The sequence below is a fragment of the Sus scrofa genome, chromosome 3 (assembly GCF_000003025.6).
Source record: "Sus scrofa isolate TJ Tabasco breed Duroc chromosome 3, Sscrofa11.1, whole genome shotgun sequence".
NCBI classification, from domain to species: Eukaryota; Metazoa; Chordata; class Mammalia; order Artiodactyla; family Suidae; genus Sus; species Sus scrofa.
This window is the reverse complement of record NC_010445.4, coordinates 2,160,379-2,176,711: the sequence shown is the minus strand read 5'-3', so window position 1 is coordinate 2,176,711 and position 16,333 is coordinate 2,160,379. Positions and strand designations below refer to the sequence as shown.

The 16,333-nt window shown below is 59.3% G+C and overlaps 1 protein-coding gene across 4 annotated transcripts in view; it reads left to right on the top strand.

Annotated features, from left to right (window-relative positions):
- The window catches only part of CARD11 (caspase recruitment domain family member 11), a 121,200-nt gene that overhangs the window by 89,666 nt on the left and 15,201 nt on the right, over positions 1-16,333 (top strand). For 2 of the 4 annotated variants that reach the window (XM_021086018.1, XM_021086019.1), the window contains exons 4-14: positions 389-526; positions 1,572-1,897; positions 4,775-4,954; positions 6,371-6,523; positions 6,913-7,038; positions 7,661-7,858; positions 9,634-9,810; positions 10,704-10,755; positions 12,382-12,464; positions 13,566-13,663; positions 14,638-14,690. In XM_021086018.1, the coding sequence (XP_020941677.1) occupies positions 389-526; positions 1,572-1,897; positions 4,775-4,954; positions 6,371-6,523; positions 6,913-7,038; positions 7,661-7,858; positions 9,634-9,810; positions 10,704-10,755; positions 12,382-12,464; positions 13,566-13,663; positions 14,638-14,690 (1,584 nt within the window). Of the gene's footprint in view, positions 1-388; positions 527-1,571; positions 1,898-4,774; positions 4,955-6,370; positions 6,524-6,912; positions 7,039-7,660; positions 7,859-9,633; positions 9,811-10,703; positions 10,756-12,381; positions 12,465-13,562; positions 13,664-14,637; positions 14,691-16,333 lie in introns of all 4 variants that reach the window. The other 2 variants (XM_021086015.1, XM_021086016.1) reach the window with 1 other exon arrangement.

Below are 16,333 nucleotides of genomic sequence, written 5' to 3'. Positions count from 1 at the left end.
CAAATATATGTCTTCCTGGTCTGAATCCCAGAGAACCATATATGACTCCGTAATTGCTGTTGTACCTCCATCCGTCACAGACGAGCTGATGCCTATGTGGTTAATTGAAGCCCTGCTCGATTGGGAAGCTCTTTAAAACTGTTGGTTTCCTGTGGCTGCAGTTCCATTTATTCTGGTTCTACCAGTTTCCTGGAGAAAGGAAACGAACCCCCACTGGATCCCTGCTGAGGGCTTGGCACTTTGGTATAACTCAGGAGCCACAGGACGGGGTGAGACCGTCTTCTCAGGAGTGTCCCGAGGGACCTGAGCCAGGATAGGACTCCACTCGGAGACGTGTGTCCAGTCCAACATGACCTCTCCTCGCTCAGGGATCTGTCCTGTCCTCTAGGCCGACTGTTGGACATTCTGCATACCAAGGGGCAAAGGGGCTACGTGGTCTTCTTGGAGAGCCTGGAATTTTACTACCCAGAACTGTACAAACTGGTGACTGGGAAGGAACCCACCCGGAGATTCTCCACCATTGTGGGTAAGTGGCTTTGCCATCAGGAGCATTCGGACTGTGGTGGGAGGTGTGTATGCGTGTGTGTGTGTGTTTAGCGGTGGGACAGTTTTCAGGCTATGGCTCTGTGACATCGGGGCCGTGCCCCTGTGGCACTTGGGAGCTGTCAACTCCTTATTTCTGCCTGATGCTGAAAGGTAGGTGATGGAGGAGCACACGGAGGCAGAGCCAAAAGGAGTTCACGGAACATGTAGAAATTCGTACCACCTGGATCTTGAACTTGTCTTGACGACTCTCTCATCAGTGTCCCATGAGCCAGCGCCCATGGCCCTCTTGCTGCCTTAGTTTTCCTTCCTAAATACTCTTGAGCCAGACTTCTCTCCATCTATACCCCTCCCATAGCCAAGACCTCTGCAACGCCCCACTCTCTGCACCCACTCCTGCACTGCTCCCATAGTTTCTCTCCTCCTCCTGTTACCCTCCCCCACTTAAAGCCCCCATTCAGTGGCTTTCCATTGTTTCCATCTAAAGACCCAGGTGCAGCCCACAAGGACCTACATGGTCCAGCCCCTGAGACACTCTTCTCTCCCTCCCTCTTCCTCCCTCACTAGGCTCCAGCCAGCTGGGGCTTCCTTCACTTTAGGAAATGTGCCAAGTTCCTCCCCCTAAGACCTCGGCAATGTTGTTCCATCTTCCTAGAACGTGTTTCACACCTCACCTCTCCAGCTCACCCTCAGGAGCCTTCTCTGATGCCTCTGTCCCCTGGGCTGGATCTGGTCCCCCTGTTACACACGCTCAGACCCCAATACCTTTGCGTTGTGAAACCCTATCTGTAGTTAGATCTGTGTGTGATCATTTGTTTTTTTAATGTCTGTCTCCCTTACCAGACTGTAAGCTCTACCCGGATCAAGGCTGTCTTGCTCACCCTGAACCCCCAGAGCCTAATGGGTAGTGAGAGCTCAGTAAAATGTTGGTGAGCGAATGAGTGAACGAATGATTCCTGCCCCGCGTCTAGAAGCCCCTTCTCCCCCTCTCCAGTCCCCGGGCCTGACTGGGTGCCCCCTCTCCACAGTGGAGGAGGGCCACGAGGGCCTCACGCACTTCCTGATGAACGAGGTCATCAAGCTGCAGCAGCAGATGAAGGCTAAGGACCTGCAGCGCTGCGAGCTGCTGGCCAAGTCCCGACAGCTGGAGGACGAGAAGAAGCAGCTGACGCTGATACGCGTGGAGCTGCTGACCTTCCAGGAGCGGTACTACAAGATGAAGGAGGAGCGGGACAGCTACAACGACGAGCTGGTCAAGGTGAAGGACGACAACTACAACTTGGCCATGCGCTACGCCCAGCTCAGCGAAGAGAAAAACATGGCCGTCATGCGGAGCCGAGACCTCCAGCTCGAGGTGAGGGGCCCGGGGCAGGGCCTACGGGCCAGAGTGAAGACCACCAGGCAGGCAGGTGCCGGATTTCCCAGCTGGCCAGGTGGGGGAGCAAGGAGGGCCTGCATCCACAGTGCGCATGCGTGCGCCCACCCAGGGAGGCCTAGCGCGACAGCTTAGGATCCACCACGCACGTGTCTGCACATGCGCACACAGACCCTGCTCAGGAGCCCGAGAATCGGCCAGGCACCTGTGCAGACCAGCGCCCCTGCGTGCAGACCAGCGCCGCCAGGCGGGTAGGGCTTCCCTTGTTCCAGAGCCCAGATCCACCTGCCAGAGGTACCAGACATGCGCACACAGGGCCTGCCCTGAGAGGGGAGGTGGAGGACCCAGGAGCCCACCCAGACCGCAGCCCTCCGGGAGATCAGTGAGGAAACGAGCACAGCACCTGTCCTGCGGGTCATGAGGTCTTTGAGGCCAGGACTCTGCCCTTCATAGCTGTACCCACAAAGCTCTGCGTGGCACAGTGGCATGGTCAGTACACTTATCAGTGAATAATCCAGTAGCCAAATGATGGACGTCGTTAATGAGTTTACCTCCAAAAGGGACACAGAGAAGGGAATTGGCTTAATTCATTCATTCGTTTTATTTATTGTGTGCCACCGTGCACCAGGCTCTTTTCCAGGGACACATAACTCAAGATTAAACCCTGCTGTCACGGAGCTCACATTCTAATCAGAAAACAAACATGTCAATACCTGGTAGTAATACGTGCTATTAAGAAGAGGGAAAAAATGGTACAGGGAGAGTGTGTGAGGGATGCTGTTTTAAGGAGGATGCTCAGGAAAGGTTCCCCAGAGGGGACACAGTGTCGCAGCTGGGATCAGAGGAAAGGGGAGGAGCCAGCCCTGTACCACGTCTCAGGGGAAGAGGAAAGGGAGCATGCCAAGGCCCCAGGTAGGGGGCATGCTTGGTGTTTTTGAGAAACAGCCAGAGAGCCAGTGGGGCTGGAGCCAAATGAGAAAGCAGCCCTGAGAGATGGCTGGGGTCCAGGGCATGGGGGCTTGGTAAGAACTTTGGAATTTATTCCAGTTGTGATAGAAGCCTCCGAAAGATTGAGAGCTGGGAGTGACAGCTGATTTATATCTGGAAGGATCACTCTGGCTGCGGAGTGGAAAATAGACTCTGGGAATATTTATTAAACACCTGCCACGTGTAAGGCATGGTGCTAAGCACTGTGGGGGACAGAGGGATAAATAACCTGATTTCTGCTCGGGTCACTTACAATTTAGTTGAAGCAGACAGATCAGTAAACCATCCCTTAGAATTTGGGTGAATTGCGTCAGCGGCCTTGCAGGCAAAGAACACGAGTTTTACAGTCTTTGGGCCTGCGTTCCAATCTGGCTTTTGGCGTCTCACTTTACCTTTTAGTTGGCCTCAGTTTCCTCATTTGTAAGTGACATTTAGAATAATACCTGTGCCCTAGGATTGCTGAGATACTGACAAGTAATTCTTTGGCAAAAAGGCTGACGCCGTCAGTGCCCACTTCATGTCTGCTTGGATAGGGCTGGGGCTCTGGACCCATAGCAGGGCACTTGGGTTCATCCTCAAAGATGTTGGGGAGGGCCTTTTTTTTTTTTCCCCCCATGACCTGGAGAAAAGGTTTCTGTGCTGTTATCAAGGCTTAGGGGAGGTTAACCTGTGGCAGAGACTTGGAACTTTCTTTCTGACAAATATCTTCTGTTTCATGTTTTCTGGACATGTATTGATAGTGAGCAAGCACTCCTAGGACTTGAAAGAACCCTGGGCAGCTGAGTCTTGGGTCATTTCTCAGCCCGGGCTCCCTCCCTCTATCTCCTTTCCCTCGGACCTCCGGCGTGCAGCCGCAGTCCCCTCCTTGCTAAGGCCACGGCCCTCCCCCTGCCAGGTTGCTTGAAGTGAAGCCCAGAGTTGAAAAAGGACACTCACGCCCTTTGGGGCTTCCCTTCCTTGCAGCCCTAGAAAACGGTCCTGTTTGGGGTGTTTTGCCAAGGCTGCTCAGTCGGGGCAGCCGACACGTGTAGTCCCAGCGGTTTAAGACGCCTCGTCCTGGTCCCAGGTCCTGACACCTCTTGAGGGTGATGCTGAGCACATCTCCAGGTGTCCCACTTCCAGGAATAGACACTGCCACCTCCGGGAAGCCACTCTGTCTTGCACTGAGTCTGGGCAGGTCCTTCAGGCCAGAGAGCCTGTCAACCTGTAGCCCAGTGGATCTCAAGCGGTTCTACTAGCAGCAGTGCCATTTGTTCAAGTAAAATCTTGCATGAGGAGTTCCCTGGTGGCTCGGCAGGTTAAGGGCCTAGCGTCATCATTGCTGTGGCTCAGGTCCGATCCCTGCCCTGTGAGCGTCCACGTGCTGCGGGCATGGCTGAAAAAAAAATCTTGGGTGCAACCAAGAGCCCAAAACATGCAGGCAGAGCTGCTCTGGGGTGTAAATGCAGCAGGGGCCTCACCCGCCCTCCTCGTCCCTTTGCTGGCTTCAGTCACACGGGCGTTCTTCGGGGAATCTTGGCTCTGAAGATCAGAGTTTGAAACCCCTCAAAAAAGAACTTTCAAATGGGTAGCCCACCTCAGGGAAACACCCGCTTGGGTATCTTCTATTCTCGTCTGTAACCTGTCCCCCCAACACACACACAAAACTTGCCCAAGAGCGTGTCCTGAGTAAATGCACGAATCGGGGGCCCCTTCCTCAGGAAGGAGGTGGTGGTTTGTTTGAGCCCTCCTCTGTCAGCAGCCAGAGGAAGGAAAGAAGGGAGCCTAATGCAGGTCCTGCTGGAAGCTCCGGAGGCTCCGGGAGGCGCTGCCTTTTCTGGCTGTTCCCCGCCAACTGCCTTCTCCCCTCTGCCCCCTGGGGTGTCTCAGATCGATCAGCTGAAGCACCGGCTGAATAAGATGGAGGAGGAGTGCAAGCTGGAGCGGAATCAGTCACTGAAGCTCAAGAACGACATCGAGAATCGGCCCAAGAAGGAGCAGGTTCTGGAGCTGGAGCGGGAGAATGAGATGCTGAAGACCAAGATCCAGGAGCTGCAGTCCATCATCCAGGCAAGCGCCGGGGACCCCCCACCCCCGCCCCACCCCGCCGGTTGGCTGCAGGCCCGGAGCCCCCGCCTGCTGAGCCCAGGACCGCACAGACCTCATGTCACCCTTGGGCCCCTCCCTTTCCCCCGCCTGTCAGGTGCAGAGTGCCCATCCCACCTGCTTCTTGTTGCCCCGACCTTATGTGCGTCGGCCTGGTGCCGCTGCTCCCTTGGTGGCAGCACCTCGTGAAATTCACACGACATCAGTGCACGAGGGCTGTAAGGAAAAGACATCCAGGAAACAGCCTTGCCCTTAAAGATTTCATGAAACGCAGGAGGTCCCTTCGTGGCTCAGTGGTTAATGAATCCATGAGGTTGCAGGTTCGATCCCTGGCCTTGCTCAGTGGGTTGAGGATCCAGCATGGCCGTGAGCTGTGGTGTGGGTTGCAGATGCGGCTTGGATCCCGCATTGCTGTGGCTGTGGCGTAGCTATCTGATTGGACCCCTAACCTGGGAACCTCCGTGTGCCATGGGATCAGCCCTAGAAAAGGCAAAAAGACCAAAAAAAAAAAAAAAAGATTCCATGAAACGCAGCTCTCAGCTCAGCGGGATTGGTTAAAACTTAGAGCAGCTCCTCCCCGGTGTCATCAGGGAATCATCTGTGGGTGTGGAGAAATGACATCCCGACCTACGTCTGCGGGGAAATCACATCCCAACATACACCCCTCCCCCCAGAATCTGCCCCCCGCCCCAGGACTGGCTGCCTGGCGTGTAAGGCTCCTATTCAGAGCAGAGGATGAGTCCCAGTTTAATCGGAGCAGATTAACTGATATTTCAGGGGAAGCCTCTGGAAGGCAGATCAGCCCTCTCTTTGTTGTCACCCGTGAAGTGTCGGGAGGAGCAGCAGTCGCTGCTCTTGGCTCTGATAAGAGCTGGGGCAGAACAATAGGCGTCAGGATGTTTCTGAGCAGAGGTGGGATTTATGCGTCTTTGCAGATGATAAAACTCATAAATAATAAGCTGCTTAAGGACCCAAGAGACAGTGATTCCTGCCTCTGCTTCCCTGGCACAAAACCTTCTGCTCACTCAGAGTCAGTCGCTGGCCTCTTTTTTTTTTTTTTTTTTTTTTTTTGTCTTTCAGGGCCGCACTGGCAGCCTATGGAGGTTCCCAGGCTAAGGGCTGAATCAGAGCAGCAACCGCTGGCCTACACCACAGCCACAGCAATGCCAGATCCTTAACCCACTGAGCAAGGCCAGGGATCGAACCCACGTCCTCATGGATGCTAGTTGGGTTTGTTAGCTCCTGAGCCACGATGGGAACTCCCTCTGGCCCTTTTGTCTGCCGCCTTCCACCTTCCGGGGTGCCTTGATCCCTGTCCCCCCCCCGCCACCATACACACACCTTTAAATGTTCCCTCCCTACCTGTCCCCACCCTTCTAGGCCGGGAAGCGCAGCCTGCCGGACTCGGACAAGGCCATCCTGGACATCCTGGAGCATGACCGCAAGGAGGCCCTGGAGGACCGACAGGAGCTAGTTAACAAGATCTACAACCTGCAGGAGGAGGTCCGCCAGGCGGAGGAGCTGCGAGACAAGGTGGGAGCCCAAGGGCGGTCAGGGCAGCGTCCAGGCCCCTCCCTCCTCCAGGGACTGGGTCTGACGCCTGTATAAACACCCTGAGCAGCAGCACCTGGCCGGTACTTGGGATCCTTGTGTCAGCTTGGAACCTGCCTCCCCTCCCCCACTACCGGCCCCAGGAGGACACCCGCGGTGTCCGCCCTGTCCCCCACCACGTTCCCCGACCCAGTCCAGTGGGTGGACTGGCCTCCCGCCGTGGTCCCTTCTAGTCGCCTAGCTGATGCTCAGAAGGTCAGGCGCTGTCGGGAGGGGCAGGCCCGCTCAGGCCAGCCAGCAGGGCGACCCAGCTCGAAAACGCCGGCAGCCCTGCCTTGCGGGTCGTATTGATTTCTCGCTGCTGCTTCCAGTACCTGGAGGAGAAGGAGGACCTGGAGCTGAAGTGCTCGACACTGGGGAAGGACTGCGAAATGTACAAGCACCGCATGAACACGGTCATGCTGCAGCTGGAGGAGGTGGAGCGGGAGCGGGACCAGGTACGGGGCCGCCTGGCGGCTGCGCGGTGGAACTGCAGGCACCAAGTCCCGGGGGCCAGCAGGAGGGGGTGTCTGGTGTCCTGTCCTTAACCATGCAGGAACCGCTCACGAATCTGTCTTCCTTGCCTCCCTTCCAAAGATGAATTCTATCCCCAAAGGCTTTCAGAAGGCACAGGCACTTGCAGAGCACGGGGGCCTGAGCTGGACTCCAGGGCCCTGATCCTGGGAGCAAGATGACCAAGTCCAGGCCCTGTCACTCATCAGACGTGTGCCTGCAGACAAGCTGCCACTCCCTGGAAGCCTCAGTCCCCTCATCAGTGAAATGGGAGTGATAAGAAGAGCACCCCTTGATAGGGCAGAGGGTGGGCTCGGAGAGGGGCTGCATCAGAGCCCCGCACCCAGCGCCCAATGCCCAGCCAGGGCTGGACAGGCAGACAGGCCTGGGGCACTTGTTGTTAAAGGAGCCACCGAAACGCTTAAGTGTCAGGGTCAAGAAAAGGTCCAGGGACGGCGTGGTTGCCACGGGGGCTGGGGAGGGGCGCCCTGGATCTGCTGTGTGTGTGTCGGAGCGAAGGACCCGTTGGCCTTGACCTCCTCGTCCTGCTCCTCCTCCTCCCTGCAGGCCTTCCATTCCCGGGACGAAGCGCAGACGCAGTACTCACAGTGCCTGATCGAGAAGGACAAGTACCGGAAGCAGATCCGCGAGCTGGAGGAGAAGAACGACGAGATGCGGATCGAGATGGTCCGGCGGGAGGCCTGCATCGTGAACCTGGAGAGCAAGCTCCGGCGCCTCTCCAAGGACAGCAGCAGCCTGGACCAGGTGGGCTGGCCGGGCCTGCGCCCGCCCTGCAGACCCGTGCCCTTCCCCACCGGGGCCCGGGACCGTCCTGCGTCTGGGTAGCGATGAGCAGAAGCCGCTCGTTTTGTAGCTGGAAGATGCAGCAAAACCCTGGCCTGGCCACCCCTGGCCGGGTGGGCTCAGGCAAGCCACGTCCACGTTAGGACTGCAGCTCGTGCTCGGCTGCCCTCTGCCAGCCCTCAGCCTTGCCCCTGGGTTTCCTTAAACCCATCGGGACGGTCGCTGGGTTTAAGATGCCCTGCTCCCATTAAAGTCACCAGGGCCCGTAAGGAAACTGCCGTTTACGGGTGATAGAAAGTTCAGGGCACATGTCACAGCAGGGTCCCAGGCATCCAGACGTGAATGTTCCTGCCATCAGAACAGATGCTGCTACTCCTGCAGCTGTGGGTTTGGGCGCCGTCTCATGCAGGTGCTGTGCCAGGGTCTCGTTTAGGCCACGGAACTGACCTGCCGGGATGGTGAGATCACGGTCTCCCGTGGCCAAGGGTGGAATCGGAATACAAATAGCTAAGCCACCTGCCTGAGGGCATCACGAGACCGTGGCCTGGAGGAGCTGGGACAACACCCCCCGCCCCCGCCCCCGCCCCCCGCCGAGGACTCAGAGCCAGCGATGGAGGCAGACTGACACGGCATCCAACCCAGATTGTGAATTATGAGTGCAGGGGGGCTGCGGGAGCCCAGGGCAGGGGGCCCCCATTCTCTCAGGGTTCCAGAGAGCCTCCCTGCAGGAGAGGCCAAGATCCCCACTTGGAAAGCTGCCCCTCTGACTTCTCCTGGGCATGGCTGAAGTGTCACTTCCTCCGCGAGGCTTTCCCCGACCCCCACAATGGAAACCAGGAGCCTCTGTGTTAGGCTGTCCCTGTGGGCATGTCCCACGGTGTGTGATGATGCAGAAGCTCCCTGTAGGCGCCTCTGTTTGTCCAGCACGTGGCGCGGGGCCAGGCACGGGGTGGACTCTCCGGGCACGCCTGCCGAATCCGGGAACCAAGGCCCCCGCTAGGTCAGGGGGATGGGGCCGGTGTTCCAGGCCACAGGGACAGCACAAGCCGAGGTCCGGGGGTGTGACACACAGGGCATGCCATGGACGGGCCGCCCCTGGCGGTTCTGCCATCTGTAGAGTGGGTGGCGGGGACAGGCGGGAGGTGTGGCTGGAGGGCGGAGCAGAAGGGAGCACAGTGGCCCGTCAGCCAAGGACCTTGGTCTGAGTTATTCTTGGACTGTGATGATTTGCATCGTACTTCTTGCACGGCCCAAAGCTGTGCGTTTGGAGGCAACTTAGCAGAAGGGTGTCGTGCAGCTTTGAGAGGGTCCCTGCGCCTCGGCCCCAGATCGTGACATGGGTCCCTTAGGGCGGTGCCTGGCACTGGTGTTACACAGCAGCAATTTTTATACTCGCAGCTTCAGTGCAGGGCTAGAAATTAGGGATCCAGTGGGGGCATATCAGAGGAGGGGCCGCAACCAGCAAGGAGGCAGTCCCTTTGCCCTTGCAAAAAGCACTAGGGCTGCTCCAGCCCCTGGCAGGAGGGAGGGGACCAGGGCTTGTGGGGAGGAGAGCAGAGCTAGAATGATAGGTCCTGGCATCGGGCTGGGTGCGGGGGTTGGGAAAGGGGAGCAGGTCATCCTGAGTTTCAGGCTTGGGTGCCTGAGGGAATGATGGCACATTGGCAGAGCCGTTCCCCTGGCTGGCATCCGCTCCTCGGGCTCCATCACTGACCCGGCTCCCTCCTTGCCTCCAGAGTCTGCCCAGAAACCTGCCCGTGACCATCATCTCTCAGAACTTCGGGGACAGCAGCCCCAGGACCAACGGGCAGGAGGCTGACGATTCTTCAACCTCAGAGGAGTCCCCGGAAGACAGCCGATACTTCCTGCCCTACCACCCGCCCAAGCGGAGGATGAACCTCAAGGGCATCCAGGTGCTTGCGGGGGGAGGAGGGCAGGCGGCGGCGGCGGGACCGTCGCAGGTGGGGCCGGTGAGATGGGGGTGGGTGGGCGAGGATGCAGCGGGGGGGCCCCCACGTGGTTCCGCAGTGGGTCTCGGAGCCCAGATGCCTCTCCACCTGTTTTCGTGCTGTGAACGGAACTCGTGCCCCCTTGTGCTTTTTCCTTTGCTGTTTTTATCCATGCCCTCATCTCTCGTGCCTGCAGTAGAAGGGAAAAAAGGAGAGCAAGAGGGAGAGAGAATGAAAGAGGCATTACCTCCGAATTCATTCGTTTATCGAACAAATAGGTATTGAGTACCTGTCACGCGTTTATGGATGTTAGTGGCTTGTGACGGGCGCTGGACTCACAGCAGCAAACCCGTCCGCTGTGCCCAGTATCTGCGCCACCCCTGGGCCGAGGGATGAACACGTGTGCGTGAGCGAGTGGACGAGTGAGCAAAGGAATGACGGGAATGGTCTCCTACGAGGGGGCCGGGCAGCGCCTCTGCTCCCCCGCCCTCGCACACGTGGCGCGGCAAAGCCTGCCGCGATGCCACCTCCTTTCCTGCCATCCTCCTGTGTCCTATACCCAGCTCTGCCCAGCTTCACCCTCCGTTCCCCCCTGCCGCTCCATGTACCATCCAGACCACATGGCACAGCCTCCCTCAGGGTGGGGTTGGGGGGCTGTTTATTCCAGCAGCTGCCCGCGTGGGGCCGGGGAGCCGCGTGGAGACGGGCATCCTGTGCCTTCTGTGATTCCAGCAGCCACGTGGCAAGGGCCGGCGTGGGCTCGACTCAGTTTCCTTCTTCCCCGAGCTCCGATGACACGCGTCTCGGGCCTTGTCTGATCGTGTCCTCTGTCTCTTCCTTCTGCTCCCCACCTCCAGCTGCAGAGAGCCAAGTCCCCCATCAGCCTGAAGCGCGCCTCCGATTTTCCAGGTTAGTGAGACGTCTGGATCCCGCCCCAGGCTGTCACTCTGACTCGGGGTCCCTCTGTCTCTGCCATCGTGGGCACCAATCCCGTGAGGTTAACTCGGGATGGGTCTTGGGGGCACTGGGGTCCCAGGGTGGCTGGCGGGGTGTCCAGATGGACACGGCATCGGAGAGGGCAGGAGTCTGCCTGCACAAATGTCCTATCTGAGGTTTCCCTTCCACACACCCCCCCACCCCCGGCACCAGGGGTCCATCCAGGGCCCCCGAGCCCTCAGCTGAGCTTTGCATGTCTGCTCCTGGCCTGTCGGCCGGAGGGCAGCTTGACCTCGCAGACTGCTGGCCAGGCGGCCCCCAGCCTGCAAGCTGCCCCTGGTTCCCAAGACACGCTGTGCTCAGAATTCCCCTCCCTCATCCCCAGCACAGCTCTGGAGTGACAGCTGGCTAGCGAGGGTTTGCCCAGGTGCAGGGAGCCCCTGTGGTGTGCCAGGTGCTGGCAGGTCCACGTAGGCACTTCCGCAGCCCAGGTGCTCAGGCGGGGCCGTCGGCAAGGAGGAGGAAATGGCTCAGACTCCCAGAGAGCGGCTGGAGGAATGCCGGAGAAGGAGCTGTCCCGAAAGGGACGTGTAGACTGGGCCTGGAAGAGGGAGCACTTAGGCCACGGGGCAGGGCCTCTGGAGGGGCGCCCAGGATGGAGCAGGAAGCAGAGACAAGATGTGGAGCCTGGAAAGGGTGTGATACGGAAGGCTGCACCGCCTTCCAGGGCTGGAGCAGGCAGCGCTTGGGACAGGCCTGGGAACGAGGCTGCAGACGTGGATGGCCAGGCCCGGGTCCGTGGGCTTCATCCTTCCCGGGGGCTGTGAGGACAGCAGGGGACCCAGAGGTCCAGATCCCGCCTGGGCCTGGTGGGGGCACTGGGGGAAGGAGAGCCCCGAGCTGGGGGCCCGGCTACCTCCCTAGGGGCCAGACCACGTGTTTCCAGGACCTCGTATGGAAGGGAGGTGTAAAGGGCCTGTGGCCTGCGGGAAGTAGAGGGCGTTTGTGCCAAGAAGAGGGAAGGACTCCAGCAGGGACGGAGCCTTGCCGACTGCCCGGCCTGCGGTGCTGGGCCAGGAAGGGAACTGTGGCTCATCCCCGCAGGAGCCAGAGTCTGGGCTACTGTGCACGCACATACATGCACACACAGGCCTGGGGCCATGGATGGGCTGACTCCCCATCTGCAGCAAGATAAGGGCCAACAAAAGTGGGCAGAAGCCCCCAGGCAGCCCCAGAGGAGCATGGGGCGCTAGGGGCTCTGCTGGAGGCAACACCTCCTGCCCCCATGGGCCCCAGTCCCCAGACGGCCTGTGAAGTGGGGACAGTGGGGTCCCTTCTGATGTTGGGGCGGCTGTGCAGTAATCTTCCTGCCCCACAAAAGACACGTCCTCTGCTTCCCGCTGTTCCACACAGAGAGCCAGGCAGGACGTGCTGGTGAAAAGACCAGGCTGTGCCTCCACGCGCCTCCCACCCCCAGGAAGGGTGTGCCCCCACTGCCCCCAGTGGCGCAGTGCCCAGGGGCTCCCAGTGGCCTTCTTCAATGACCTTCCTCCCCCTTCTCTTTCCTCCCTCTGCACCCCTGTGTGTCCCCGAGGACAGGGAGGGGACATGAAGAAGATGGCATGGACGTCAGCCCGGGCTCCTCCAGGTCCCTGCCTGTCACCAGCTCCTTCTCCAAGATGGTGAGCAGGGTCCCCACTGCCCCCCGCTTCCAGCTCAGAGCTCGGCCCAGGCCCGCCAGCCCAGGCTGCATCTGCCCTGACAGGCCCGGCGCCCCTGGCCTTCCCCTCCCGGGGCCGCGGCCCAGGCCCCCCTTAGGTTTATTTAAAGATATGTCCCTGTCTCACCATGTGTTTACACCTTTTGCCGCCACCTTTCCCAATTTAACACTTGGCGGGAGGAAGAGAGGGCCTCAGTGGGGCCGCAGCGCACGGCACAGGCACTGAAAGTCCTGCCGCAGCTCCTCAGCCCCTGGCAGTTCTGCTGGTGGCGGGGGCAGGCAAGGCTGGAGCAGCCGAGGCCGCCCGAGGCAGAGCAGGGCCTGCCCCGTGCCCCCACGCCGCCCTCCAGCTCACCCAGGCAGGCCAGGCAGGGTCCCCACCACCATACCACCGGCCTGGTGCTACTCCCCCCAGCCGGCAGCCGAAGGCATGGGATTAGAAATTCCAGCCCCCAGGGGACACGCTGGGAAGCTCATCAGCTCTGCTTCCAAAATCAGACCCTGGGGGTGACAGAGAGGTGACCATGAATGACCCCTGTCTGAGCGTGGCTCTCGGAGGTGAAATCCCAGGCTCTTATTTAAGGCAGCCCTTCCCCCAGCCCACAAGCCTCGCTCCAAAGGGTCACCCTCCTCCAATAGCTGAGCTGTCCGCGTCGTCGTCGCCGTGTGTTGCTCCCACCACCACCAGACCCAGAGGTCCTCTCCTCCGGAGCAGGAGCCCAAGCCCGGACTGCCCTGGGGACAGAGAGTTCAGTCTGTGCAGGGCAGAAGCCAGGCACTGCCTGGCAGATCTCAGCACCCCCCAGCCCCACCTCGCTCCCCAGGCCAGCAGATGTGCAAGCAGATGTGCGCCCAGCTCAGGGGCTCTGACCACCCCAGCCTTCTTTGGCCAAGGTCACTGCCGAGAACCAGCTTGTGGGCCCACACTGCCTGTGTAGGAGGCAGGACCCATCTGAGTTAAATTAAGTCCCTGTGTGTGTAATATTTATGCCCATGGAGGCGCAGCATAGACATACCCAGCTCCCTGTAACACGTGTGTGTGTGTGTGCGTGTGTTGAAGCAGCCGCATCGGAGCCGTTCCAGCATCATGTCAATCACGGCTGAGCCCCCAGGAAACGACTCCATTGTCAGGCGCTATAAGGAAGACGCGCCTCATCGGAGGTGAGTGACAGGGCGACGGAGGAGGTAGGGCAGCTGCCCGATGCCTGCTGTGCCACTCAACACCCACTAGCTTGGCCGTCCTTAAAGTAGGCTTAAGACACAAGCAGGACGGTGCCCACTTCAGAGATGAAGAGACTGAGGCTCCAGGAAGGGACACGGCTTTCCCAGGGTCGCCGCTAGCTAGCAAGGGACGAAACTTCTGTCACTTTGCCCCGTGCTACCCCGACATCGGGTTTCTCCACCCCATGGCTCCACGGCTTGGCTCTCTCTGCCAACGGTGAGAGGCCCTTTGAGCGGCCCCTCACTCCTGCCCCCCGGCGCCCCTTCCTCACCTCTTGGAAGCCATCGGTGTCCCCAGTGAGACATGCCCTAGGGCACCCAGATGTTCCTGATACACTTCAGCTGATGGTTGACCTGTCGCAGTGAGAGTTAGAGCTTGGCAGGGGCTTCCTGGAAAGGCCAGAGCAGCGGGTGGCTGGCGGGCTGGCTTTGTGTCTCCGGTCCTGCCAACGGCTCCATCGCAAGAACCACCCAGGAACAACGTAGAATTCTTGGAGCATGTGCCTCCCTCCCACCCAGTCCTGCCTGGAGGCTCAGCTCTTTGGGGCTCATGGCACAGTGCAGCTCATCCGATATCTGAGAAATATTAAGTCGTCTGCATCCGAGAAGAGTGAGTGGGAAACCGCAGATGAAGGTGTCTGGGAATCGGCTCACCGGCTCTTTGTGTCCGTCCTCAGGCACCGTGGCCTCTGCGGGCTGCTGGGGCCATCCTGCCCTCCCAGCAGAGCGTCCAGCCTGCACCACCTTCCTTTGGCCCATGGCCTTCCACCCACCTGCTGACCTGCCTCTCCCGCCCATCCTGCCCTCTCAGAACCAAAGCCTCTTGGATAGCCAGAACATTCCAGAAGCTTCCTCCCTTGACCACCTGCACACACAGCCAGGAGAGCTCCCTGTTCCTCCCTTATGTCTTGCAGCACAGTCGAAGAAGACAACGACAGCGGTGGATTCGACGGCTTAGACCTTGACGGTGGGTACCCGGCCCATCCAAGAGGCCTTACAGGTGTGGCAGCCACACCGGCCGTGCCCTGACCCTCCACCAGGGCCCGCCAGGGCGAAGCCTTGCACATGGCAGGTCTTTAGGAAGAGAGCTGACTATGCCGTCGGAAGCAGCCTGAGCCAGGAAGCACCCGAGGAGTCCATCTTTTGTTTTACAGGTGGTGGGAGCCACCCCGGGGCTGAGCGTGGACTCAGAGCCAGGTGTGGGTTTCTAAGACAGAACGGTGCTTGTGGCTGCAGCCACGCAATGTGGACGTGCTTGCTGTGTGAATCAACTCCAGTGACGCTTAGCACCCATTTGCAGCAATGCTATTGTCCTCATGTTGCAGCTGAAGAAACAGAGTCTTGGGGAAACCGAGGAGCAGTGTGGTGGAGGGTGGCCTGGAAGCAGGGGACCCTCTGAGAGTCCGCACATTAATTAAGCTGTTAGTGAGTCTCACCCAGACAAGGGGCAGGAATGGGGTGGGGTCTTGGGCTGGAGATACGGTGGTTTTCATTCCCTGAAATTGGACGTGTGGGACAGGCAAGCACTGGGGACATGACGGGGAGGTGGCAGCCCTAAAACAGCCCACAGGCGGAGTGGGGGTGAGGGAGGGGATATTCACTCGGCCCAGGGCTCCGTCTCCAGGGAGTACGCATGGGTGCAGCTCCAGCCACCACCCCTTACAGCCAGGGGCCCAGGTCACCCTAGCACACCACGCCTCACCAGGCTCTGTGACAGGTGCATGGGACTCAGAGACTCGTGGTGGCTTTATTCTGGGCCAGTGGGGAGGATTTTACAAACCTGAGCTTCTGGCTGGCCCGATAGGAGAGAGGGGGGAGCAGGGAGGGTTCCAGCCTCTGGGGAATTGGCTCGGCGCCTTGTGGTGGTGCAGAGCTGACAGCGTGGAGACTGGCTCAGAATTCTGCGGGTGTGGCCTGCCAGGCCCCACCCCCCACCCCCACTCCTGTGCTCCCCCAGCCTGCCTCCACCCCGCACCGGCTCAGGCTGCCAGCAGATGCAATGAAAGATTAGTGGCTCTCCTTAATTGGGGACCATCAGAAGCTATCAAGTGTTAAAGGGAGGTCAGCACCTAATAGCGGCTGGGTAATGGCAAGAACTAAAGGAGTCTGGGCAGGGGAGCGCTGCGAAGAGAATTCCGGGCAGCGGTCCAACGCGGGGTTTTTTTCCTTGCAGCATCGGGACAGATTCTCTTTGCAGAGGAGCCGTTGTTGGCAGCCCAGAGCAGGGCTGGCATATTTCCCACCCCCACCCCAGCTAAGCAGAGTGGGCGTCTTTCCCCTGGGGCCTCGGGATCCTGCTGAATTGGGAGGAGAGGGGCTTCTGTACTCCAGACGCTGCTCTTCCAGCCCCATGGAGGCCAGTGCATGTTGGTGACACCTGAGGTCCCCAGTGGAAAATACGGACCCGATTCCAAAGCAGAACAAGCACCTGCTGATGGAAACCCTTTTTCTAGATACCAAAAAAAAAAAAAAGTCTTGGAGTTTCCATTGAGGCTAAGTGGTAACGAACCTGACTCACATCCATGAGGATGCAGGTTCGGTCCCTGGCCTCGCTCAGTGGGTTAAGGATCCCATGTTGCTGTGGCTGTGGTGTAGGCTTCAGATGCACCT